Source organism: Lynx canadensis, chromosome A1 (genome assembly GCF_007474595.2).
Source record: "Lynx canadensis isolate LIC74 chromosome A1, mLynCan4.pri.v2, whole genome shotgun sequence".
Classification (NCBI taxonomy): domain Eukaryota; kingdom Metazoa; phylum Chordata; class Mammalia; order Carnivora; family Felidae; genus Lynx; species Lynx canadensis.
The window spans coordinates 144936477-144963320 of record NC_044303.2 but is presented as its reverse complement, the minus strand read 5'-3'; the positions used below and the strand labels follow the sequence as shown (position 1 = coordinate 144963320).

Sequence of the window (26844 nt, the reverse complement as noted above, 5' to 3'; positions counted from 1 at the left end):
GAAGACAGAGAGGGAACCACAGAATCTGAAGCAGGCTCCAGCTCTGAGCTGTCAGCACAGAGCCTGACAAGAGACTCGAGCCCACAAACTGTGAGATCGTGACCTGAGCCAAAGTCTGACGCTCAACCGACTGAGCCACCAGGCGCCCTTAGTTTGGTAGATACTGTATGTTAGTCTTTCAACCTCCTTTCTATTCTCCTTTTAGGTGGACATGATGGAGAGCTACAGCTAAACTTCCCAGACTGCCTTGCAAATGAGGCTCCGAATGTAAATTCAGTTCCACCAGTTGCACCAATAGGTGCACCTGGTAAGACATGGAAAGTAGGAGAGGCCATCTTCCTATTGCTGAAAATCAGTCATGAAGATGTGAGTGTTTTAGGGGCAATTTCAGCACCCAGCTTCGGTGTTCTAGTTTCTAGGCAACAGCTTCCTAGACCTGAGAGGCAGATATGGTGGCAATGGCAGTGGCTGTAGTTTCCTAACTTCTGAATCACATCTACAGTGCTGTGCTCTTGAACTCAAAGCTCCAGGGGAGCAGCTCCCTGGCTTTGCTCTTCCAGCTCTTCCAAAGAATTGTATAAGCAGTGAAAATGTCTGCATAACTTAAGAGAAAATTACACAGTAATTTTGTCCTTAAACATCCTTTGTCCTTAAAATGTCCTTAAATGCAGGCTGGGAGGTGGACGAAATAAAGGAGATTAAGAGCACACTTCTTGTGTTGAGCACTGAGTGATGTACAGAATTACTGAATCATTACACTGCACATCTGAAACTAATATAGCACTGTATGTCAACTAAACTTCAATAATAAAATAAAACAAAGCAAAAAAAAAAATAAATGCATAAAAAGCCTAATTCTTTAAAAAGCCAAATTAAAATATTTTGCAGTAACTTTTTGTTCTTTTTCTTTTAAAAAAAATTTTGTTTGACTAGAGTTGATACATAGTATTACATTACCTTCAGGTGTACAACTTAGTGATCTGACAAGTTTATACCTTATACTATACTCACCACAAGTATAACTACAGTAAGTCCCATTACATCATTATTACAATACAAGTGATTGTATTCCTTATGCTCTGCCTTTTATTCCCATGACTTCTTCATCCCATAACTGGAGGCCTGTATCTCCCTCTCTCCCCTTCACCCATCTTACCCAACTCCTCAACCCTCATGTGGCAACCACCAGTTTATTCTCTGTATTTATGGGTCCGATTCTGCTTTTTGTTTATTTATTTATTTTTAGATCTCACTAATGACTGGAATCATATGTGTATCTGTTTTTCTTAGTCTAACGTGTTTCAAGAAGCGCGACAGGTTCCAGGGCCGTCCACACTCCCTCTGATGACACAAAGTCATCCCTTTCTATGACTTTGTAATATTTGATATTATTTGACAGCTTTTGATGTTTTCATGTTGTTTTTACTTTTGAACCATGTAAATTTCTTCAAAAACAAATAAATGTATTCAAAAGAAATAAATAAGTAAATAGATGAATTAAAAAATAAATAAATAATTTTTAAGTAAAGCACCCAGGCACTCCCTTTCTCCCCTTCTCCTCTTCCCTTGGTTTATTTTTTCCATAGTGCTCATCACCATATAATATATTACATATTTCACTTATTTACTATTCATTGTCTTCCCACATCAAAATTTAAGTTACATGAAGGCAAGGGTTTCTGCTTTGTTCACTGATGAACACTCAGCAGGAAGGACACTATAAATATTTATTGAGCAAATAAATTTGCTAGAGATTCTCAGGCCCCCTGTTAGTTTTTCTTCTTCCTAAAGTATGTCTGTATAAATTACATGTAAAGACCCATTACTCACTCCATCTCCCTCAGCTTATGAAGATTATCTTTCTCAACACACACACGCCTACACAATGACAAGAAAACATGTCACACAAAGAAAAGACCCAGAAAACTAAATGCCATGATTCAAGATAAAGACATGTAAACTCACACAAATAATAAAACACAAATAATAGCTTTCTTATTTTTAATATCATAAGCTCATAAAGGTGAACTTATGATTCCTATTCTTTTAAGAGTAAAGTAAAAATTCTTTTAAGAAATAAAAATGGGTTTTTCACATGACTCTTTGATTTACGCCAAGACAAACCTGTTGAGAAAAATGCTGCTGACATCATCATGGCTGATGGGAGGCTTCTTGGAGCTGGCCGCCATTCGCAGGGGCCGGAGGAAGCCATTGACCAGGATGTAGAGCTGGTGAACATACTCCGACTCAGCTTCAACCATGGTGAACACAATCTGGTTTCTCTTCCTCATGCTTTCAGCATGAGGAGAACAAATGTAATCCTGCACAATGGTCTTCCATTTCCTTCTACACAACCATCCTCTCATGAAGCTCTGAACCTACAGAACAACAACAGAAAGAATCTCAGGGAGGTGTGAGGCTGTCTTTGAATAAGCCTGTCAGTAAGGGTTTTCATTCCACGCCATATAAAACACTGCTTTTTTGTTACAGCGCTAATGGTCCCATCACTAGAATAAATTGTGGCAGGCTTTTCCAGATAGCAGAAAAAATAGGATTTAAAAATAACATTTTTCTCAGTGTCACAAGTTTCTTCCATATCTTAAGCTCTTTAAGACTGCCAATATGGACACCAGAATGTGATAATATTACATAATTAGTTATTAACATGTTAATAAAGAAATACATTGAAGGTTTATTCTTTAACAATATAAAATCAGATACTAAAAATTTGTAATTGTGTAAAAAAAGCACATAACATAAAATTTACCATCTTAACCATTTTTAAGTGTATAGTTAGTTCAGTAGTGTTAAATATTTCACATTGTTGCATAACAGATTTCCAGAACTTCATCTTGCAAAACTGATACTCTATACCTACTGAACAACTCCCCACTTCTCCCTTCCCTCAGCCCCTGCTACCCACTATTTTACTTTCTGTTGCTGTGAATTTAACCACTTTACATAGCTCATGTAAGTAGAATCACACAGTATCTACCTTTTTGTGACTGGTTAATTTCACTTAGTATACTGTCCTCAAGGTTCATCCATGTTGTACCATGTGCTAGGATTTCCTCCCTGCTTACGGCTGAATAATATTCCATTGTATGTATATTTTGTTTATCCATTCATCTGCTGATAGATATTAGAGTTGCTTCCAACTCTCAGCAATTGTGAATAATGCTGCAGTGATCATGGGAGTGCAAATGTCTCTTCCAGATCCTGTTTTCAATTCTTTTGGATCTATATCCAGAAGTGGAAATGCTGGATCATGTGGTAGCTCTATTTTTAATTTTTTGAGGAATGACCGTACTGCTTTCCACAGCAGTTGAACCACTTCACAATCCTACCAACAGTGCACAAAGGTTCCAATTTCTCAACATCCTTATCGACACTTAGCTTATTTTTTTTTTTATGGTAGTCATCCTAATGGGTGTGTGGTGACGTTACACTGTGTTTTTGATTTCCATTTCTCTGATGTTTAGTGATACTGAACAGCTTTTCATATGTATATGACTTCTCCAAAGATCACATGTATATTATTTCATCTTTGGAGAAATGTCCATTGCCCATTTTTAAATCAGGTTATTTGATTTGTTGTTATTGAGGGTTTTTTTACGAAGCTCAAAAAAAAATAAGTGTTAGACATCAGCTCATCTGACCCCTTCTGTTTATAGATGAGTAAACGAAATTTCATGGTAAGTCACACAGGAAAGATGCAATCAGAGTTGGCATTCTTTAACCTGCTTTTTGTTAACTCTAAGGATTCTCTCTCAGCCACACGGTGAAAACACATGTGAATGATTTGCAATGGAGATTATTTTGTGAAAAGAAACATGAAATATAATTAAAAATCGATTCTGTAGACAACATGATAGCCTCTAAAATTGATCTGAATTCCCTAGGTATGATTTGAAAAATAACAGACAAACCTGTACGTTTTAGCCAACAAATATTTACTAAACATCTTTCAAGTGTCCAGGTAAATGCTGGGGGCTAGCCAGAAAGGTGCATGTCATAATCCTTAACCCCAAGGCTCAGCACTAACCTGCTGGGTAACTTTGAACTCCAGTCCTCTATTTTCTCACCTACAAAATAATGGACCAAAAAAAATCTGAAGTGCTTGCTAAATATAAAACAGTTATATGATTATTTATTAGGGTGTGTCATAGCTAAGTGGCAGATTCAGCCACAAAGCAGGTTGCAAATCCATATATGATTGACAGCATTAAATGACTACCAAATCTCTTTTTAGTATTATTGTTATCTAGTCAACATATTCTTACACTCCTTATTGTTTCCCTACTATTTCACCCATATGGACTAAATTGTCATGTATTTAAACAACTGCTCTTCTGTTGCAATGTTTAAAATTCTTTCATTTACCTACCAATGTTGTCATCATACTATCAGTGTTAATGCAGGCATTCACACAGCTGTGATGCTTCAAACAATAAAAATTAGCCACATTTTAATAGAATTATGTGGGGGAATTTATATGCACATTATCTGGAGAAATCTAATGGAAAACTTCTTTGTCATATAATAAATTTCAATTTTTTGTTTCCTTGAAGATAAAAAAAATTATGTTGATATTTGCCAAATCAGAATAGAGAAACTAATTCATTTAAAACACTTTTTGCCACACAGACATTAGAATGACTGGGCTATAAAGCACAACAGAATTAATTTCAAAGCCTACTTAACAAGTTCAAAAATATATTTTTTAATTGCTTCTACTGAGAAACAGGAAGGTATAAAGTGTAAAAAGCATTTATTTTATCACTATTCTTCCATTTAACAGAAACATTTTCAAAAATCGCCTTAATCAAATTTTGTGTTAAACACAATCTTTCTGTTTACTTAGTCAGGTGTTGCCTGCTGAGCTGGTGTACTTTTCATACTAACAGACCAGTTTCTACGAAAAAAAAAATCCTGAAAACTGTACTTCACTCATCTCTTTGTTTATAGACAACTTCATACTACTAAAAGGCAAGAGCATTAATCTTGTAACAATAACATAAACTCAATTCAATTCAGAATGTTTTGAATTCTAAGAAATTAATGGTGGTATTTCACTTTTTATTCCTTAAAAACTGAAAACACTTCAATTTAGTTCTTAGAAGCATTTCTGTATCAAACTCTGAGCAATGTTTCAAGTTTTGTTACAATTAAAGGGGAATAATTATGTAGCATATAAAAAACAAGAATAAGAAAAACATTAAGATGAAATAAAGATTTGAAGGTATATATCCATAAAAAAAGTTCTATAACTGTGAAGCTTTTCACATAATGGTCACAAAGCTAAGTAGATGATTTACACAAGCGAATTAAGATAATAGAACTCAAAACCTAAAATGACATAAATCAAATACAGTAGACCAGAGTGAGTACCAGTGTCTGTCTAACTGCAAAAGTTGTACACAGGGGCACCTGGGTGGCTCAGTCGGTTAAGCGGCCAACTTCGGCTCAGGTCATGATCTCGCGGTCATGCCCCGCATCAGGCTCTGTGCTGACAGCTCAGAACCTGGAGCCTGCTTTGGATTCTGTGTCTTCCTCTCTCTCTGCCCCTCCCCTGCTCATGCTCTATCTCTCTGTCTCTCAAAAATAAATGAACATTAAAACAAATTTTTTTTTAAGTTGTACACAGGAATAAGTGACAGTTTAGTAAGCAGATCTGTTGATCGTGTGGATGTTAAACAAGAAAGTAATAATGATAATAAAACAGAAATCTGAGATGTATTTAATTAATAGTCTCACATGTTCAAAAAAATCCTTTCTAAATAAGCACTGAAATCTAAAGCTAAAAGAAATATTTTTAAAATGTCACTTAAAAATACTCCCCTATACAGACAACGGAAACCAATTTGACAATAAATTTCATATTTAAAAAAATAAATTAAAAAAAACTACTCCCCTAGGGGCATCTGGATGGTTCAGTCAAACATCTGACTCTTTTTTTTTTAATGTTTGTTTGTTTGTTTGTTTGTCTTGAGAGAGAGATAACAAAAGCAGGGGGAGGGGCAAAAAGAGAGGGAGAAAGAGAATCCCAAGCAGGCTCTGTGCTTGTAGCCTGATGCTGGACTCGATCTGACAAACCAGGAGATCACAACCCAATCTGAAATCAAGAAGGGACACTCAACCAACTGAGCCACCCAGGCGCCCCAAGCCTCCCACTCTCGATTTCAGCTCAGGTCATGATCAAGCTCCTGAGATCAAGCTCCATGTTACACTCCATGCTAAGCGTGGCATCTGCTTGGGATTCTCTCTCTTCCTCTCCCTCTGCCCCTCCCTGTCTCACATGCATCTGCACACATGTACTCTCTCTCCCAAAAAACTAAATAAACATGCAAAAAATATTCCCCTAAAATATGAAAATAGCACAAAATCAGGAGGTTCTACAGCACTTACTAACCCAACTTAAGAACACTATTGTCTTAATGTCTGGTTTTGACATCCTTTCCACAGAGGGTCCATAAGGGGATTCCCAGAACTGGAAAAAAAATCTCAAGCTGAAACTTTTCCAAAGTAGCCATACCTGTATCACTCTGAAAGGCAAGTCTGAGAGCCATTAGAACAGATATACCAAGGTGATTCTCAGCTCAGGGACAGGGGAACAAAGACATCACTACAGGACAGACAACTGATCACCATGCTTTTCCAAAGCCAGAAACGCCCAACATCCTACCTTTTTAATCTTCTTGATATCTGGATCCTCATCCTCTTGATTACTTTGGTAAGGCCTCATTCGCTCCTTGGTTTTATTAAGAGCGATAATCTATAACACAAAATTGGCCCATTTCATGATTTGGGAAATACCAGCTGATAGCCATAACTCACAGGAGGTAATGCCTACAAGGTAGCTTAGGAGGTCCTCAGGAAACTTTTACTTTTTATGCATCCTTCCTTCCACTGGTTCTGAGTCAAGGAAAGAATGAACTTCACACCAAGTCTGTTCAGTTATGTTGCCAACAAAGGTGCTTATAAGAAGCAACTGTGGAAAGTGTGAACTGGGATCTGTGTTAGGAGAAACGTTAGCCCCAAATTTGGCCCTGACTGCCAGTGATGACTAGGCCAAGGCCTTCGGGGGAGCTGAGTGACATACTGCTTGCCAATCTTGCCCAATGACAGCTGCCTGTAATGCCCTGGGATCCCCAAATGCAATGACATTCAGCCCAGAGCTCTTGCTTCCCATAATCAGCCTGCAGCCTTCCACACAGGTACACAGAGTACAGCAGGCTCACAGGATTCCTTGGGAAAATGGTAACTGCAAACGGAACTTCAGAGCCCTGGGGTTGACCCAAGACAACCAAGAAAGGTGAAAAGGTAAAAAGGAGTGAAATGATCCAGGATCTCCTTATAGCTCCAACTCAGTTATGTGACCTGTGGGGCAATTCAAAACCAGATGGCTGCCCAAATACACTTAGCAACAAAAATCACTAGCCTACTGCTCAGTTGCAGGCTCTTAGAAAGGTAAGAACCTATGCAACCTTACCAGCAAGCATTTGAAAAGTTAAGAATCATAATTGCTTCCTCTGACCTGTCTTTACATTTTGTCACCAGTAACAAATACACACTTCTGCCATTTTCTGGCAGAGAAGTAGGAAAATTAAAGGAGTAGAAAATAAATTATGGCTCCTGCGAAGCGACCACTCAAGATGTACCTGCTACTGACAGTTTGGGGCTGCAAAATCTATATTCAGACTAAAATAGAACATAGTGAAGACAGATAAGCATGCCCAAATAAATATTGGGGAACATTGCTTGGTGCTGAGTTTCTCTTGTGAAGTAAATGCCACTTAGCAGACAAGCATCTGCTCTGGCTTACTGTGGCAAAGAGAGAACACAATAATTTTGTCTCAAATTACAGTGCCTGATATAGTCTTTTAAAATGCAGGTTTGCTAAGTTTTCTGTTGTTGTTTTCACTATATGAGATTTCAGGGTTGAATCGGGAAGTTAACAACACTAATGATACGGTGAACATGGTCTGCAACTCATCACCAGAGAAGCAATCAGATCCCAGGTGGAATCAAGCTTATACTCATGCTCTGGAAACTGGACGTGGTGTACACAGGCAGAAGGAGGTGAAAACCTCTCACAGGATTCAGTGCGTCTTGGAGGAAGGTATAAGGAAACAAAGAGGAAATCATTGTCCAGTGACTGTAAAAGTAACAAGAAAGTTACTTTCCTTGTAACTCAGGGCTGAGGCTCTTAGAACTTACAAATTTCTTGTAACTCAGGCCTGAGGATCCTGAATTGTTCTGTCAATGGGATACAATTAATAGTAGGTTTCATCTGTCCTATCTGCTCTTTGAAGCTAAGAAAATGCTAATGCACCTCTATTCAGAAAGAGGGGGGAAATCTTGTTTTCCACATTCCTCTTCAGGTCTTCAGTTATCTACCGCTTCCCACGAGTAGTAAATAACACTCGGGTACACTCGGGTTTCTATATGTGGACAGAGGCACTTGTGAGCATGGGTGGATCCAGGACCACCACTGAGGCTGGAGATACAATGACCATGCTCTGTTCTCACTTGGGACAATCTCACAATCGGGGGGTGCAGGGCCTCTGAAGTTCACCCTCAGAGGGTGGGGGTGGAGATGGAGGGAGACAGGAATTCCAACTTGAGGAAATGCCTTATACTTCAACTCCAATATGTTTTTCAAAATTCTAGGGGGAAGAAAGTTGAACTCCTTAGAATAGAGAAGCAGTAAAGTCTTCCTGACTTCATTTCTGGTCCTTCCTTAGTTATCGTTTGGGAGTTTAATCTATGACAGATTCACAATTATCATTACTATTATAGTCAATCTAAAAACGGTTACATTTTATAATCAACTTCTGAATATCTGATCAAATGAAGGACATCAGGAGCACAAAATAATTAAAAAGCAGCATATTACTCTGGTATTTTAATGTAGTGTATTTAACTAATTCTAACATAGACTAGATTTATTCTAACACAGATTAGTGGTCTGACATGTACTCGCTGATGGCGAAGGAACCAAGTTTGGGATGAAAATTTTGCCCTGGTAGGCCTTATGTAATTTTGAGGAGATGGCAATAAATGCATAACAATGAGGAGGTATCTAGTAACTGGGAAGTACCTCTGATTTAAGTCTTTCAATTTCTGTATCTTGATCTTCAAGTTGATGCCGGAGTTGGTTAGCTGCAATTTTTTCCGTCTCTACGATCTGAACTAGATGAATGTACTTCTGCATTAACACTTCTCTCTCAATCAAAATGTCTGCATAACTTAAGAGAAAATTACACAGTTAGTCAATGAGATACTGTTCTACGGCAGTTTCATATAGAACAGCATACAGTATATTTTAGAAAGAAACCATAAATGTAGTTTGATGGCTACCTCTGCTTTATGTAAATATTAACTTTGGGCTTGCATTTGGTATCATTTAACAATATACAATTTGAATCATTTTACATTTCCCTTACTAAGCTAAGAGTTCATTTAACTCTACAGAATTTGGATCATTGCCATTTTACATATCCTTCACTAAGAGGTCATTTAATGATGGCTGCCATTAGCAATTTTGCCAAATAAGTCAGAAAAGTGCAAAGGAAATCTATCATTTCATAAAGAAAAAGATGCTTCTCCTTTAAAAAAAACTGAAGTCTTGAACTGATGGTACACACTTGGTTCCCAGGGACGATACTCAAAAATATTTCATTAGCTAAGTGTCTAGACAATCAGAACAGGCCTGCCCCCAAGTAGAATGAATGAAGCAACCATCAGAACAGGCACTGGCTGGAATGGACTATGATGACTATACCGGTGACTACCAGCCCTGCTTGGCTCTCTTTAGGATCGTGAGACCATTAACATTTCTTTCACAAATCAACAGGAGCAAAATTTCATTCTAAAAATAAGTGTAGATTCTTGGGCCCTAACACCATCAGCCTCACCTGTTTCCATTTCTTTGGCCAAGTGTGTGGGAAGCCAAAACTCCCTCTTAGATTTTTACTGACTATGCAATTCTGTAGCACCTGGAATTTTGCCTCTAGATCTTGTTGCACTATTTGAGGTGGTAAAAGGTATGTTCTCCATTCACGTAATCTTTCCCAAATGATCTGATAACTGTAATAATTAATAATTACTATTTATTGAGTGCCTCAGATGTCCCATATATATTCTCATTTTGTCCCCCCAGCAACCCCAGGAGATAGGCTTTATCATCCCAATTGTACACAAAAAGATTTTAATCTTCACAGAGGTCACACAGCTAGTAAGTGGCAAGGTGGGATCAAATCAACATATGTTTGACCCTAAGCCCATGTTTTGTTTCATTTTTTAATGTTTATTTATTTTGGAGAGAGAGAGAGAGAGAAAGAGAGAGAAAGAGAGAGGGACAGTGTGAGTGGGTGAAGGACAAAGAGAGAGGGAGTCACACAGTTTGAAGCAGGTTCCAGGCTCCAAGCTGTCAGCACAGAGCCCGATGCAGGGCTCGAACTCACGAACTGTGAGATCATGACCTGTGTGAAGTCGGACGCTTAACCAACTGAGCCACCTAGGTGCCCCGACCCTAAGCCCATGTTCTTAACCACAAGCTAAACTGTTTCTCTAATAAGGAATATCACAATGAATATAAACAAGAATGTTGCAGCAGACATGTTCTGAGATACTGCCCAATCTTCTATTCACTTACCTCTTACCTCTTCGTTGAGAACTTGGGTCATAGCAGCCATGTTTTTACCACAAAATCTGCCCTCATGACTACATTACACTGGTCTAAAAAGACGTAACTGGCCCAAGCTAAACCAACTAGAGTCTTTCTCCTTGGAGTCTGGTACTGTATCTCTTATCTGTTTGCTTGAACTGATATGATATAAACTTGGAAACTCTGGTTACCATTGTCAGGTAGCCGTATTTGGCCATATCATGCCAAACAAAGTGAGTCTGCTGAGAAAGAAAATAAGATGTTCAAGAAAACAGAGATAAGAGAGACAGAAAGGTAACGACTATCTGTGTTCCTGTCAACTTGCTAGTTTCTGGTTCCTGACGCTCATGTTAATTGAATATAATTTTTACTCTTGGGTTCAGTGAGATATTAAAATTTCTGTCTAATAAGTTCTCTGCAACCTCAACTACTTTGAAATAGGTTTGTGTTACTTAGAACTAAAAGAGTCTTAAGACAATTCTAAAATCACAATTTTAGTTCAATGATCTCAACATCCTCAGCACTTACATCATGTGTGCTATTAGTGTTAGAAAAAAAACACAGTGTCAGCAATATTTTAAAGTCACTTGTTCTAAGAAATCACCCTCAGAGAGTAGAAAGAAAGGCTGTGTGAGTGGGAGGAGGTTAAAAAAAGAAGAAAAGAAAGAGCAGAGTCTTCAGAGAGATACGCTTTTAGGAACTTTAAAAGGAAAAAATAGTAATAGAACATGAGAAAAGTAGCTATTATAATAAAAATTATGCCCTTTTCATCATTTTTTACTAATTTATTACTAATATATTTATTACAAATTTATTACTAATATATCAAATTGGTATTAGGTAGCAAAACAGTATTTTTTTTTTCTCTTATAAAAAGTCCAGTCCAGATTGTGTGGATGAATTCATGCAGACTCATTACCCACATCTGTCTCCCTTCACTTCCAAGGCCTCACTGAAGTGCTAGGAAAATTATTTTCTGTTTAAAGAATGAAACCATAACAGCATTATAAAACAGGAAAATATGCCATCAACAGACCAGAAGTTTTAAGAAATTCCATGAAGAGGAAAACCAAGTAGAATCTGAGTGGTGGGAAATTGAGAGCAGAGGAAACCACACAAGGAGACACCTCGCATAAGCACGCTTCCCACCAAGGTGGCCAGAGCTCCAAAGATGGAATCAAAACATTCAAAGAAATGGAGTAAGGGGTGATCATTAGAGTCTTTCATTAAACAAGTGCCTTCACAACATCTGCAAGTTAGACTCCTCCTCTTCCCAACTCCCAAAGTAAAGAAATAAAAGGCACAACTGGCAGTAGTGACATGCCCTCAAGTCACAGCCCAGGATCTGCTCTCTGTAGGAAAAGGACCACGTCCTAAAGAAAGCTCCAAATGAGGATGCTAGACTCAGAGAGAACAAAGCTTGACTTTACACCAGACATCCACTGTGGACAGAGAACCAGAAAAGGGTCAGCACTAAGAGGGACCAGGAGTGAAATACATGTATTCTTTTTCTATTGTGAACAAATTACCACAAGCTCCCTGGTTCAAAACAACACATGTTTCTTATCTCACAGTATCTGTGCATCAGGGGTCCAGGCTCAGTTTAGCTGGGTTCTCAGCTCAGAGACTGACACGCCTAACACTGAGGTGTCAGTCGAGGTACATTCTCACCTGGAGGCTTGACTAGGGAAGAACCCACTTCCACGTTTATTCAGATTGTTGGGAAATTCATTTTCCTGAAGGTATACAACTCATGCAGCTTGGAGAGCATCTCTGACCCCAGAGATCTCTGACCCCAGTCTCTCCTTGAGGGCTTCCAACTGATTAAGTCAGGCCCACCCAGGAAAATCCCATTTAATTAACTCAAAGCAACAGATTTTTAGGATCATAATTACGTCTGCAAAATCCCTTTTCCTTTGCCACATAATGTAACCTAATCAAGGGGGTGACCACTCGGCATGTTTGTCATTTACTAATGGCTAATAGCAAATCGCAGGTTCCACCTGTACACACTGAAGGGTATTGGAATTACACAAGGGGGAATTCTAGCCAGCCTCCCCAGTGCCTGCCCACATACCTGAAAAGGAAGTCTGTATAAGTGACACAGATGTAAACACAGGCCAGCTACCTATAATAACCCACAAGGTCCTTCATTTAGAAGGAAAGATCACTTGAGACTTGGAAAAACCAACCCCCAAAAGAAAGGCCTCTGCAATTGGCAGTAGTACCTAAGACAGCCCTTAGTGATTCCTTCTTTCTGGTATTCATACCCTATGTAACCCCTTTCTCTTCAGTGTGAGATGGACCGGGGCAACTCACTTCGAAGGATTAGAATATGGCAAAAGTGATAGAACGGCACTTCCAAGATCAGTTTACAAGGAGACTCTGGCTTCCCTCTTGCTTGCCTTCTCTTATTGTCCTACTGGTTTGTTCTGAGGAAGCCTACACCATGTTAAGAGCTGCTGTATGGAGAGGTCCACATAGACAGACACTGAGAGAGGCCTCTGGCCAATAGCTGATGAGGACAGGACCTGAGGCTTCAATGCACAACTGATAAGGAAGTGAATCTTGCTAACAAACATGTGAGCAAACTTGGATGTGGATCCTTCCTCTTTGAGCCTTCAGATAAGACCTCCAAATTGTTGCCTTATGAGAGACCTTCAGGCAGAGACGCCCAGTTAATTCCTGACCCACAAACACTGTGGGAGGACAATAAAATGTTTGCTGTTTTAAGCACTGTGGGGTAAGTTGTTAAGCAACAATACATAAATAAATACAGCCCCAAATGAACAAACAGAAAATATAATAAACAAACAGGATAATCCAAACAACAGAGATATATTACCTTCAGAGAGATATGGAAGGATATTAGAGTCATAAGGTAACAAGGGGCTGCTATGGAAAAGAAAGAACTAGGTAACAAGAAGAGTTCTTGGAAACAAAAAATGATTATTAAAATTTCACAGGTCAATGAATGCACTAAATGATAAAGCAGACACGATTGAAAACTAAGCTAGGTGGCTGGAGACATAAAGAACACTGAACAAGAACAACAAAAAGAAAAACACAAAGAGATTGGAAATAGGGAAGAAAACCTGAGCAAAAATGAGTATAGATCCAAGAGATCTAATATCTACCTTATGGGAGTTCCAGAATGGGAAAAAACAGAGATTGTGATGGGGAAGAAATAAGCAAGAAATGGAAGAAAACTTCCCTGAACTGAACACAGCACAGTTCAAAGAGAAAGCATAATCTAAATGCCAGACAGGATAAATGAAAAAATTTCATACCCTGATACATCCTGGTAAAATATCAGAGCTCTAAGGATAGGGAACAATTATAAAAGCCTCCAAAGAGAAATCACAATTTATCTAAAGAAAGCAAGAATCAAAATGACATACTTGTCATCAGTAACCTGGGACACTAGATCACAGTAGAGAACTGAAGGAAAAGTCTGAACCTAAATTCCCACACCCAGGCAAGTGCCAGTTCAAGACAGAAGCCGTTTACTAACGATCACATTTACTATCGGAGAAAAATTATGAGGAGGCTTTCCAACCAAACAAAACAGAATACAAAGACAAGAATTAACATGGAATGCAAGAATACAAGCCCGCAGAAGTAATAAAAAAAAAAATGCTAGAAAGAAATTAAAATATTCTCCTTCAAAAAGCAAGGATTCAAGTGCATGATTATATTTCGTTCTCCATGGTATCAAACACCAGTCTTAATACTTTGGAAAATATTTATAAAACCATGGTTTTTTATTTTGTTTTCTCTCATTGGTTTTTTATTTTGAGAATCAACAGAGGCTTAATTAAATTTAGGAACAGAAGGTAAATGTTTAAAAGTTTATAAATAGAGAGTAAATAATAAAGTAATAAAACCTCAGTTTGTGGAAAGAAGAGAACAATAAAGGAAGACACATTAAATGTCCTAATTTACTTACCTTTCATAGCAGAGACTCATTACACGCTTCTCAAAGTTGATAAAGAGAGTTAATTATATTATTTTAAGACATAAACAACCAATTTAAAAGCCAAGAATATGTAAGTAGCAAAAACTGAGGGGACAAAGGGAGAGTAGGTAAATGGTTTTGCAAGGGTGTTAAATTCTTCATCTTTATAGCGGGGAACCAACAGTAGGGCCCAAAGTCATTAAATCAAGAAGTTAAGGACATCATGGAATATAATATGTGAATAATTAATAGCGAGAGAGAAAAAGACGTACTTAAAGAGTAAAAATTGTTTATCAAATTTGGTCAAGAGTTTGGGACACCTGGGTGGCTCAGTCAGTTGAGCATCCGACTCCTGATTTCGGCTCAGGTCATGATCCCAGGGTCATGGGACTGAGCCCCATGTTGGGCTCTGCACTGACTATGGAGCCTGCTCGAGATTCTCTCTCTCTCTCTCTCTCTCTCTCTCTCTCTCTCTCTCTCTCTCTCTCTCTCTCTCTCTCTCTCTCTCTCTCTTCCTCTGTCCCTCTCCCCCACTGGCATGCTCTCTCTCTCAAATTAAAAAAAAAATTGGTCAAGAGCTTCAGGAATGATAATATTCCGTACCGGCAAAGATAAGACAAAAGGGGTACTCTGTATCAGAGCAAGACAGTCTAGGAGACAACAACACAACAAGTATCAAGACAGCTTAAAATGTCATCCTTTGTCATAGTCGTTTCAAGTATAATAATCTAACCCAAGGAAAATAAACAGTGACTTGCACAAAGATGTATAAAAAAACAAGATTTTCATTCATTAAAACAAATATAATAAAACCGAATCTAAATATAGATGCATATAATATGAAAGTGACGAAACAATGGAATGATACAAGCCATTTAAAGTCATATTTTAAAAAATGGTTAACATAATGGAATGTACTCAAGACCCACTAATAAATTAACAAAAAAACCCAGAAGATTAAAGTAAATATAATTTGTACATGCACATGTGTTAGAGCAATGACAGGTGATTTTTAATTACTTCTTTTGTGCTTTTCTGTATTTTGCAACATCTCTACAATATTAAGTGGCAAAAAGAAAATACGTAAATCCTAATGGCAGTTATTTACTCTGTGAGGTGGGCTTCTGTAACATGTAGTAGTTTCTTTATATGTTCCTGTGACTCCAAATTCACTCTTCAGTATGTACTGAATGTTGTTATATACCCAAAAACTGTTCAAAGCATTGGAGACAGGAGTAAACAAAACAGGAAGAAAAAAAATCTGTGCCCTCATGGAATTTACATTGTAGTAGGGAGCAAGAGACAATAAAATAAATTTTTAAAATATATAGTATGTTACGTGATGATTAGTACTTAAATGAAAAAGCAGGGCCAGGGGAGTAGGATAGGAAGTGGGGGAGACGGGGGTTATAATGTTAACCAGGCTGTGAGAGAGGGTCTCCCTGAGAAGATGTTATTGGAGTCATGACCTGAAGCTGTGAGCCATGTGGCTAGCTGGTTGGAAAAGCATTCCTGTTAGAGGGAATATCATGTGTGAAAGCTCTGTAGTGGGAACAGGCCTGGGCTGCCTGAGGAAAGGCAGAGTGGCTGGTTTACTGGAGGGGAGTAAGATGAGAGGCAGAAGAGGGAACAGGATTCTAAACCATGCAAAGCCCTGTGGACCAACATAAAGTCTCAGGTTTTCACCATGAATGAGATTCAGAACTTTGATCGGAGGCATGGCAAGATCTGACATTCGAACAGGATCACACTGGCTGCAGTAATGGGAAAAGACAGAGGTGGGGGGTGGAGTGCGAGGACAGAAAAAGGAAGACCAGTTGGAGGCTCCACAATAATCTAGGCAAAGATATTAAAGATTAGCTCAGCACCTGACATGGGGCCTGGCACAAAACAGGCATTCACATAAAGGTCATTGCTAAATGAAAAATAGTTACCTAAGATAATTTACTCTGCACGTTGTATTTTTCTTCACATAATAATTTTCATTTTTCATAATTCTCAAGTCATTCAATTTATTTAATTGGTTCTCTCTAGTTCACTACTCTTACTGGTGTGTCTACTTCACTTTATACCACAGGGCTTTCCTTATATATGCCATTAGTAAGTGGATTGTGCAAATCAACTGGAAATGCTTCCTTTGATGTAGGAATTTTCAGAGCAGTGGTATTTCTACTTTACTATATCTCCAATGTATCTTCTATCTGATTAAATTTTCTAGTTGCTCAAGTTTAAGAATTTCTGCCGGATCTATTTATTATTTGTGATTGTTTTTAATTTCGTGTGTGTGTTGTTTAGTTTAACTTCCACCAGGGGAGAAAATAGTCTCTTCGCTGCCAAGTGAAATAATAAAATTAAGCCATATAAATCAACATGATGAAAGCCAAATTCATGTGTCCAGTACTAACAGATGGCAAGTCTGAGGTATATATAGGAGAGTAAAATATTCATGTGTAATATGTATAATCAAAACCAAAACACCACTATTCCATATGGGAGAAAAGGAAGCATTCCAATAGAATCCTAAAGAGTCCAGAGAAGTACAGCATAATACCATAGGCCTTAATTATTTTTATAGAAGAGTAAAAATTATATTAGCTTCACAAGAAATGGTTAGATATGCCAGACCCTCATCCCACTTACTTTGATTGAAGACTTATTTGCTAATGAGATAGATAGATAGATAGATAGATAGACATGCTAATGAGATATGTATAATGAGAACTGTAATAAAACCCAAACTAAAAACTCATAGGTGACTGAAGAAAAACTTGCACCAGCTCCAGGATTATGATCACTTTTACTGAGAAAACTCTTTCGAATCAGCATTTTTCATATAAGGGGGAGCATGATGTCTTTGGGAATTGGGAAAAACCAGTCCTGGATAACGGCAGTACAGTTCCCATCTAGACAGTATTTGTGCACTGACAGCAGCTGGCTTATCTACACAAGACTGTGCCTCCGTAGATTTACTCACGGGCACTTCAGCATTGCTATTATCCACTTTTTCTGGCTTTCAAATTCTCTTACATCAATGGTTCTACTCCACTGGTTAATCAGTATTTGTTAGCTGTCACATTAGGGTAAGTTTCTAACCGTGTATCACCCCCAACAATCTTTTCTCTCTCTACTGATAGATAGGCTCTTTTCTCCTAAGCTTGCCTCCTTTACAATGAATGGAAACACAAGCATCTCCATTAGAAGAGATTAAAAAGAGGAATAAAATTTAAAGACTAAAACTCCCTGTTCTAAATATTGCTCCTTCTTTCCAGTTCACAGTTAGTAGTTCATTATTTAAACATTTGACTAACTATGGGGCATAAGGAAAGTTGTCAATAATCCTTTCCAAAACACAATCTAATATAAAAAACAAGCAAAATATTGCTATAAGGAAATATAACAGAAAGTCAATAGTGGTAAAATCATCATTTTGGGGCAGAGAAATTTTAAGGAACATTTATTTCTAAAAAAAATATATTTTATAGTGCTCTATTATAAAACTGAAGAAAATTGTATTGATGACTCTTTCTTAACACTGATGCTTTTATTTCTTTACAAATAAATGTGCAGAATAGTACTGGTAGAATTCTCTTTATGATCACAAAAAATTCTTTAGCAAGAGCATATATCTAACTATATTCATTAAACCCAAATGGATTAAAGGAGTTTATAAATTCTCATATTCAATTTCCACTACAAGGACTCCAAATAAAATAGCAATGGAAACAAGTGTTGGTGAGGATGTGGAGAAATTAGAACTCTCATAAATTGCTAGCTAGTGGAAATATAAAATGGTGCAGCCACTATGGAAAACAGTTTGTTGGTTCCTCAGAAAGTTAAACATAGAGTTAACATATGACTTAATAACTCAACTCCTGGGGCGCCTGGATGGCTCAGTCGGTTAAGCGGCCGACTTCGGCTCAGGTCATGATCTCACGGTCATGAGTTCGAGCCCCGCGTCGGGCTCTGTGCTGACAGCTCAGAGCCTGGAGCCTGTTTCAGATTCTGTGTCTCCCTCTCTCTGACCCTCCCCCGTTCATGCTCTGTCTCTCCCTGTCTCAAAAATAAATAAACGTTAAAAAAATTTTAAAAAAAATAATAAAAAAAAATAACTCAACTCCTATGTACACCCAAGAGAATTCAAAACATGTCCACAAAAATGTGTACACAAATATTCACAGCAGCATTGTTTATAATAGCAAAAAGCAAAAACAATCCAAATGTTCATCAACCAATGAATGGGTAAACAAAATGTGGTACATTCATACAATGGAATAGTATTCCACCACAGAAAGAACAGAGGATTCATTATGCTATTACAACACGGATGAACTCTGATAACATTATAAGTAAAAGAAGCCAAACACAAAAGGCTTGTATGATTCCATTTATTTTTTTTTAATTTTTTTTTCAACGTTTTTTAATTTATTTTTGGGACAGAGAGAGACAGAGCATGAACGGGCGAGGGGCAGAGAGAGAGGGAGACACAGAATCGGAAACAGGCTCCAGGCTCCGAGCCAACAGCCCAGAGCCTGACGCGGGACTCGAACTCACGGACCGCGAGATCGTGACCTGGTTGAAGTCGGACGCTTAACCGACTGCGCCACCCAGGCGCCCCTTGTATGATTCCATTTATACAAAATGTCCACAATGGGCAAATCCACAGATACAGAAAGTAGATCAGTAGTTGGCTAGGGCTAGGGAAAGCAGGAAATAGGGAGTGAATGCTAACAGATATTGGGGTTTTGAGGGGTGTTGAAAATGTTCCAGAATCAGAGAGTGGTGATGGTTACAGAGCCTTGTGAATATACTAAAATCCATTAAGTTGTATGCTTTAAAATGGTAGGTTTTATGGCATATGAATTATATTTCAGTTTTTCAAGTATTTTTTTAAAGCAATGGAACAACCTCCCCACCAAAAGCAATATTTGCACTGTGTCATAATTCAAAACTCTGTCAAAAAATAAGTACAGGGCAAAAAAAAAATGGTGCAAGGGAATTTAGAACAAATACAAACAGATATTTTTTTCATACAAAAAGCTCATAAACAAACTGATAAGAAAAACACCAAGAGAAAAAACAAGCATTGGACATGAGATGCCAATTCATATAGGAAACATAAACAAATATTAACAATGGCAAAAAATAGTCAATTTCACCAATAATCAAGGAAATTATCATTACACCAAGATACCATTTTTTACCCATCAATATAATACAAATTTTTCAAAAAAATGATTCCAGCTTTTTCATGTCTTAGCAGAGGGAGATTAAATTGGTACCCACGGGGCGCCTGGGTGGCGCAGTCGGTTAAGCGTCCGACTTCAGCCAGGTCATGATCTCGCGGTCTGTGAGTTCGAGCCCCGCATCGGGCTCTGGGCTAATGGCTCAGAGCCTGGAGCCTGTTTCCGATGCTGTGTCTCCCTCTCTCTCTGCCCCTCCCCCGTTCATGCTCTGTCTCTCTCTGTCCCAAAAATAAATAAACATTGAAAAAAAAATTAAAAAAAAAAAATAAATAAATAAAATAAATTGGTACCCACATTTCTGAAAAGCAATTTGCCACTGTGCCAGAAGCAGGAGATAAGAGGTGAGCAACAGATTTGTGTTGAAGGAATTCAGACTGACAGAGAGCAACAGACATAAACAAATCAATACAGTAATTTCGAAGGTACTTTAAAAGAAATAAAGGGTTGCAGTAGGGGCCCAAAGAAGGGAATGGTCAGTCCTTTCTACAGGAGAAGAAAGTGGCCCAGGGAGGGTAATGCAGATGAATGAGAGCTGAGTCTCTCTGTTTAAAACTTTCTATACTAAGAAGTCAATTGAATATAATAACCAAAATTACTAATATGAAACCTGGAGTTCTACCAGGCACGTATGTTCTTTTCAGAAAGGCACTCTGGCCCCCTGTGGAGGATGGATTAGGAGGCAAACTTAGAAGAGAGACAGGCGACGTGGCTGAGCAGTAAGCCAGGCAACCACTGTCGGCACAGGAAGAGAGACCAGATGTTCCAGGGTTCAAATCCACATCTGGCTGAATGGACATGAGCAGTGAGGGCAGAGGGTACAGGATGGCATCCTGCTGGCTTGAGTGACTGAGTACATGTGTACAGGGGACTATACTCTGGTAGGAAGAAGGGGAAGTGGAAAAAAATTTGAGGTTAGCACCCGGGGGGAGGGGGTATACAGTTAGGTCAATATAGAAAGATGGTCCTACACATACTAGAGGCAATACATCTTCCTAATTAAGTACATAGGTTTCAGAGTTAGCCTGACCTGGATTTGAGGATCAGCTCTGCCACTTAGTAGACTGGTGATCTTTGGGATGTTATTTCATCCTCTAAGACCTCAGACTCAATGGAGATAGAACCGCCGATTTCATGGGCCGTTGTGACTGTTCAGTGAGAAGAGAACATGGAGCACTTAGCACGGTACCCAGCATTAACGAAAGCATGGGGAAAGGGTGACTCCATCCACCTGGGGGAAGCCTTGGCAGTGGATGACTGGTGAGGAGAGAAAGGAACAAGGGCACAGAGCAGTGACATTAAAGAAAGGGACAGAACACAGGGGACAGTGAAAGAGGAGAAGAAATGATCAAAGGAGTAGAAGAATCAGGAGCGATGTCCTAGAAGCAAAAGGAAAGAGAATTTCAAGAGAAGATTTAGGTCTCTACATAATGATGTTTAAAAAAAAAAAAAAAAAAACTTCTTCAGGAGGCATCTGGGTGGTTCAATTTGTTAAGCACCCAACTTCAGCTCAGGTCATGATCTTGCCGTTCATGAGTTCCAGCACTTGCATCGGGCTCTGTGCTGTCAGTACGGAGCCTACTTCAGATCCTCCGTCTCCCCCTCTCTGCCCCTCTCCTGCTCACACTCTCAAAAATAAATAAACATTAAAAAAATAATAAAATAAAATAAAAAACAACCTCCAAATTAGTGTGAAAGGAAGGTTGAGAATAATATGAATAGTCAGTAAAAGAGTATGTAATATTACCTACCTTATCTATTTATCTAACAGATATGCAAATGTATGAAAACACTAAGCAGGAGACTGTTACCAGTAAATACCTTTGAGGAATAAGTGAGCTTGGGGAATGTGGGGAGGGGAAGGAGGAGCATATGAATGGAATAACTTTTTACTCTCTCTACTTTTCATTGTTTGGATTCTTTCTTTCTTCCTTCCTTCCTTCCTTCCTTCCTTCCTTCCTTCCTTCCTTCCTTCTTTCCTTTCCTTTCCTTCTCTTTTTTTTTTATTAGAGAGGTTGCATTTATGTACTGTTTGTGTAATTAAAAAATAAATATTACTGAAAATTTGAAGTTATATAAGGAAAGAAAAGCTTTGGAAAGATGCTGTCGACTCGGGTAACAACAGTTTCTGTGTGGTGGGGACAGAAACCCATCACAAAGGACTGGAAAAGGAGCAGGAGCTGCGTGAGGAAGGAGAGCAACCCAAGCATTTCTTCAGGAAGCCTGTCTATGCAGCAAGAGAGGGCAGCTGGAGGAGGATGCGGGGCCAAGGGAGGGATTTTAATTTCTTGTTTCAAGGTGGGGAGATTCAAAGAGAATCTAAGAATACAGGAAAAAAGCCAGAGCCGACTTGGTAAACAGATGGAATGTTTAAGAAAGGAAATAACGGACGGAGCAAGGGAATCAGAGGGAAGAGGCTTAAGGCAGAAATTTGCCTTGAAGCAGCACTAGTTCTTGGGGCAGCAAAGAGCCTGTTGGGGGGGTGCCCCCTGCAGGCGGGCTGGGGTTCATGTGCAGACAGACAGAGCGCCTGTTCTACTGCAAGCTCCTGGTGCCGTGCAAACAAACTGAAGAAAAAACACTGTGAAGAATAGGAAAGAGAACCAGCAGGTGAAAGTATTAACCAAAGGCTAAAAATAAAGAAATTCAAGCCCAACTTTTTCCTGTAGAAAACAATTTCTACCATCTCATCAAGTGAAATCTTTCATAGTTTGCAGACACATTATCCCTTTTCTCTCTTTCTTTGCAGGTTCTAAGGAAGAAAGTGCTGACGTCTCTTTCATCATGTCCAATCTTGAGGCAAAGGCCTGACAAAACTTCTTATTAAAAAATATATATATCAAATGAACAAAATCCATATCTTCAGCTTTAAAGTAGCAATAGTAGTGATAGTCTTATTATTACAAGAAGAATACAAAATATAGCTTTAGGCTATGACATCACTGTCCATTTCTGATTTTCTAGTCCTGTCAGTTCACTGTGATACACAAAGCGTTTTTAGCTTTGTTCTGATTTGTGAAGGATTTCTTCCTGTACATATATAAAGAGCTGATTTTATGGGGATGATATGATACACACAGTGGCCTTTAGTGTTGGGATAGATTTTATAATATACACTTCACTCTAAATTATGCCTCCATCCAATTAAAAGGATGAGGTTACAGGCACTAGGTGTCTGGAGCAGTTACCATGATGGCTTGTGGGTGTATGTGTGTGTGGTTGTGTATGCTGTGTGTTGTGTGTGTGTGTGTGTGTGTGTGTGTGTGTGGTGTATGTTGTGGGGGAGGGGGGAACAGATTGATAGAGGGGGAAAGAGAGAGAACAAACAACAGGCTGCCTGAGGCACATGTCATCAAAAGGACTACAGATAAAAACAGACCCAAGAGGCTGGATTAGAGCTTTCTTTAGTGGACAAAAGGATAAGACTTAACTGAAAGACTTAACTAGAGGATTAAGTCTCTATGCTCGTCAAGTTCAGGACTGACAGGATGAGGGAACGGGTTCTGTCAAACCCTTGCAAAACTAAATCTGACATGAGCTTTATAGAATGGAAGCACACACTGAATTCCTCTTCCCTTGCAAATGCCCTCCCCACTGAAAAAAGCCTAAGATCCACCTGCCATATGCACACACCAAGAGGAGGGAAGACTGTCAAGATGGGGGTTTGAGCAGAGTTTCAGTTAAAAAATTAGAAAGCAGGGGAAAGGTACGGTGGGACAGTCTCAACCACTGAAAGCATAAGCCATACGTTTGCAGGGAGGAAAAAAGGAAAAGCTGTGCACATTCTGTGGCTCACTGTACCAGGCGCAATATTCTCCACCTCTCCAACTTTTCAAAAGTCTTCCTCTAACCCCAGCTTTGGTAGAAACCTAAAGCCAGCTTTCCCCTCAGGACATACCTTACTTCTCCAGTAGCTTCGGATACTCATTTTCTCATATCTTCCCTAGCAAGGGCAAGGAGACCCCTCAGAATCACACGGCTCCTCACTGCCCCTTCCAGGCAATCAAACCCTCCAATTCCCCTCAGAGGCCCCTCCTGACCAGTGCTCACCATCTTGGCCCCACAAACCTACTTTCATCCATCATTTCTTCTCCCAGTAAGTGACACTATCCATGCTAGGGCCCTGAGAGATGTGTTAGATATCATCCTGGTCTAATACTGCCCACATCCAGGTGGTCACAAAGTCCTCTGAAGTAATCCCCCACCCCATCTCTGGAATACTTTCTAGCTCTCTCTTCTTAACTGTCATAGACCAGGTCCTTCAGGTCTTATGCTTAGACCAGCATGGGGAGAGCTTTGGTATCTCTGCACACCTAGATCCTCTTCCAGGCCATAGCTACCTTCTACCTGCCGAGACTTCGCTTGGTCCATGTTCCAGCGGATAAAAAGTGGAGACACAGTGCTGTGGATGTTGTCTTTTCAGTCAGTGAGCCCTAAGGACCCGCGATTACCTGGGTCAATGTTTTTGACCATCCTAATGTCAATGACTAAACCAACCACGATAGACAGATAGGGCCAAGAAGACAACAACAACAAAAATCAGATTATTAGGAATGTCCAAAATTCCATACCCAACTAGCAAACCACTTATGGAATAAACATAGATTTCACTGCTGTTAAAATGCTCTGGCCTCAGCTCATCCAGACAAAAACATGACTGAGTCTTGCTAGCAGCTTCCCATGAACTGGTGCCAATAATATGTGATGGAATGATATTTTAAATGTGCCAGTGTTCTAGAAAGTAATATTGGCCAACTTCAAAAAAAAAAAAAAAACCGTAAAACAAGTTTTCTGGACCACATCGGAGCTTCAGAATGAGAATGTAATTTCCAAAAAGATTTTTCCTTGGGCCAGATCTAAGGGAGAAAACATGCAATTCAACATCCAGAAAAGGACCCAAAGATCCTCTGAAGGCAAACTGGAGCAAGTAGATTCATCTCGGAGGAACAACAAGCCAGCAGCAAGAATGTGATATCTGTGGCACACAAGGACAGCATGCCCAAGCCAGTTCTGAAAAGACATCCCAGTAAAACAGCAGAGACCAGGAAAAGGGCTCTGAGCAGTCCCTGTTTCTATGTAGTGTCTGCAGGGAGCTCAAAAAAAATTAGTCTCAGGCTAAAATAGCCATCAGTTAGTCAAAAGCTCAGACTTTTAAAAAGAGGGATTTTAAAAAACCGTAATTATTGAGCATTTTCTATTAAAAAGGCAGTGGCACCAAATTAACGCTCTAAAGGTGAAATATTTAGTCATCCAATCAGTTGTTTAATTAGCACAATGCCAAGCAAAACTGGCTGACAAATTCCTTCTCTGAATCAGCTTCATTTACTTTCTGGCTCTGCACATGTATGAACAGTCAGAATGAATTTCACAAATCCAAGTTCACACCAAAAACTCAACTTAATGAAACTCAAATGAAAAAGTTGTTATCCTCCCGATTTATAAAACAGAAAATGTAAGAAGCATCTCAATGCAAAAAGTCAAATGCAAGAACTCAAGTATAAAGCAGTCTGATTAAAAAGAAATCATCTGGGGCGCCTGGGTGGCGCAGTCGGTTAAGCGTCCGACTTCAACCAGGTCACGATCTCGCGGTCCGTGAGTTCGAGCCCCGCGTCAGGCTCTGGGCTGATGGCTCAGAGCCTGGAGTCTGTTTCCGATTCTGTGTCTCCCTCTCTCTCTGCCCCTCCCCCGTTCATGCTTTGTCTCTCTCTGTCCCAAAAATAAATAAACGTTGAAAAAAAAAAAATTAAAAAAAAAAAAAAAGAAATCATCAAAGAACCCAGTCCTGGGCCTCAAATCAAAGGAAAAGCAAATCTAATGGACCAAAAAGGCAGGACATTTTTAAAAAAATCAATTATTAACTAAATCTTCAAATCCACAAGAGAATTCTTATCATTCGGTGTCCTAAATCACCAAAGTGATTTCTAAAGTCTACGTTTCTGACAAGATCACACGAGCCCTGGTTTCGATCATATGTCAATTAACACCAAATACTGACCCACTTCCACGTATATGACAAAGTTTCCATAGCATAGAAAAACAGTGATTTAAAAATGATTTAAAATGGGGCGCCTGGGTGGCTCAGTCGGTTGAGCATCCGACTTTGGCTCAGGTCACAACCTCATGGCTTGTGAGTTCGAGCCCCGCGTCGGGCTCTGGGCTGATAGCTCAGAGCCTGGAGCCTGTTTCGGATTCTGTGTCTCCCTCTCTCTGCCCCTACCCTGTTCACACTCTGTCTCTGTGTCTCTCAAAATTAAATAAAACATTTTTAAAAAATGATTTAAAATAATTTTAAAAATTAGATTTAAAATCTAACCATTTTTGAAGGAATCCATACTCTGTATTTGGTCCAACATGGTATTTGCTCAGCAACCACAGAGGCATTCTAGGCTACTACGAGTATCTGGCTTTTCTGGAGTTGAAAAAAAAAGGGGGGGCAAATACACACGTTTTAACTTATTTATATCATTTTAATTCCCAGGTAGGAGAGAACAGAAGCAGTCACAGAGATTGTGTCCAGAAATAACCCAAGCTCTACCTTGCCAACCTGATACTTAGTTCACCTTTGAAGACCCAGCCTTCTTTCTACAGCAAGTCACTGTACTGTAGAGCACAGTCTGGAGCAAAACCCTCAGACAGAAACAATGAGACAAAAGACAGCCGAACAGTGTGCCAGGATCACGATGTGGGCAAGCTATCCCCAGGGCCCACTTGGTGAGCAGCATTTGGTCGCCAACCCTGGGCATCTCAGAGAAGTATTCTGAAGAGGAGGGAAGAAAAGGGACTGAAATATTTTGCAAATAACATCTTCTACTCTCAACCCTAACCTCATACTAATCTACCTTCATCTGTGAACAGAGAAAGAGAAAAAGAAACAGAAGAGGGGAAGAGTAAAGAGAGAAGGAGACGATAATAAAGACAGTTACAATAGAAAACACTGGTAAAAGGTTCTGGAGTCAGACTGATGTGTGGGAAGC

General features: G+C 39.1%; 1 protein-coding gene across 2 annotated transcripts in view; it reads right to left on the bottom strand.

The window, feature by feature from the left end:
• Positions 1–26844, bottom strand: part of RASGRF2 (Ras protein specific guanine nucleotide releasing factor 2) — a 240783-nt gene that overhangs the window by 137640 nt on the left and 76299 nt on the right. For both annotated transcript variants that reach the window (XM_030323851.1, XM_030323860.1), the window contains exons 3-5: positions 9104–9251; positions 6686–6775; positions 2125–2378 (exon numbers count right to left, since the gene is read on the bottom strand). In XM_030323851.1, the coding sequence (XP_030179711.1) occupies positions 2125–2378; positions 6686–6775; positions 9104–9251 (492 nt within the window). The remainder of the gene's footprint in view (positions 1–2124; positions 2379–6685; positions 6776–9103; positions 9252–26844) is intronic.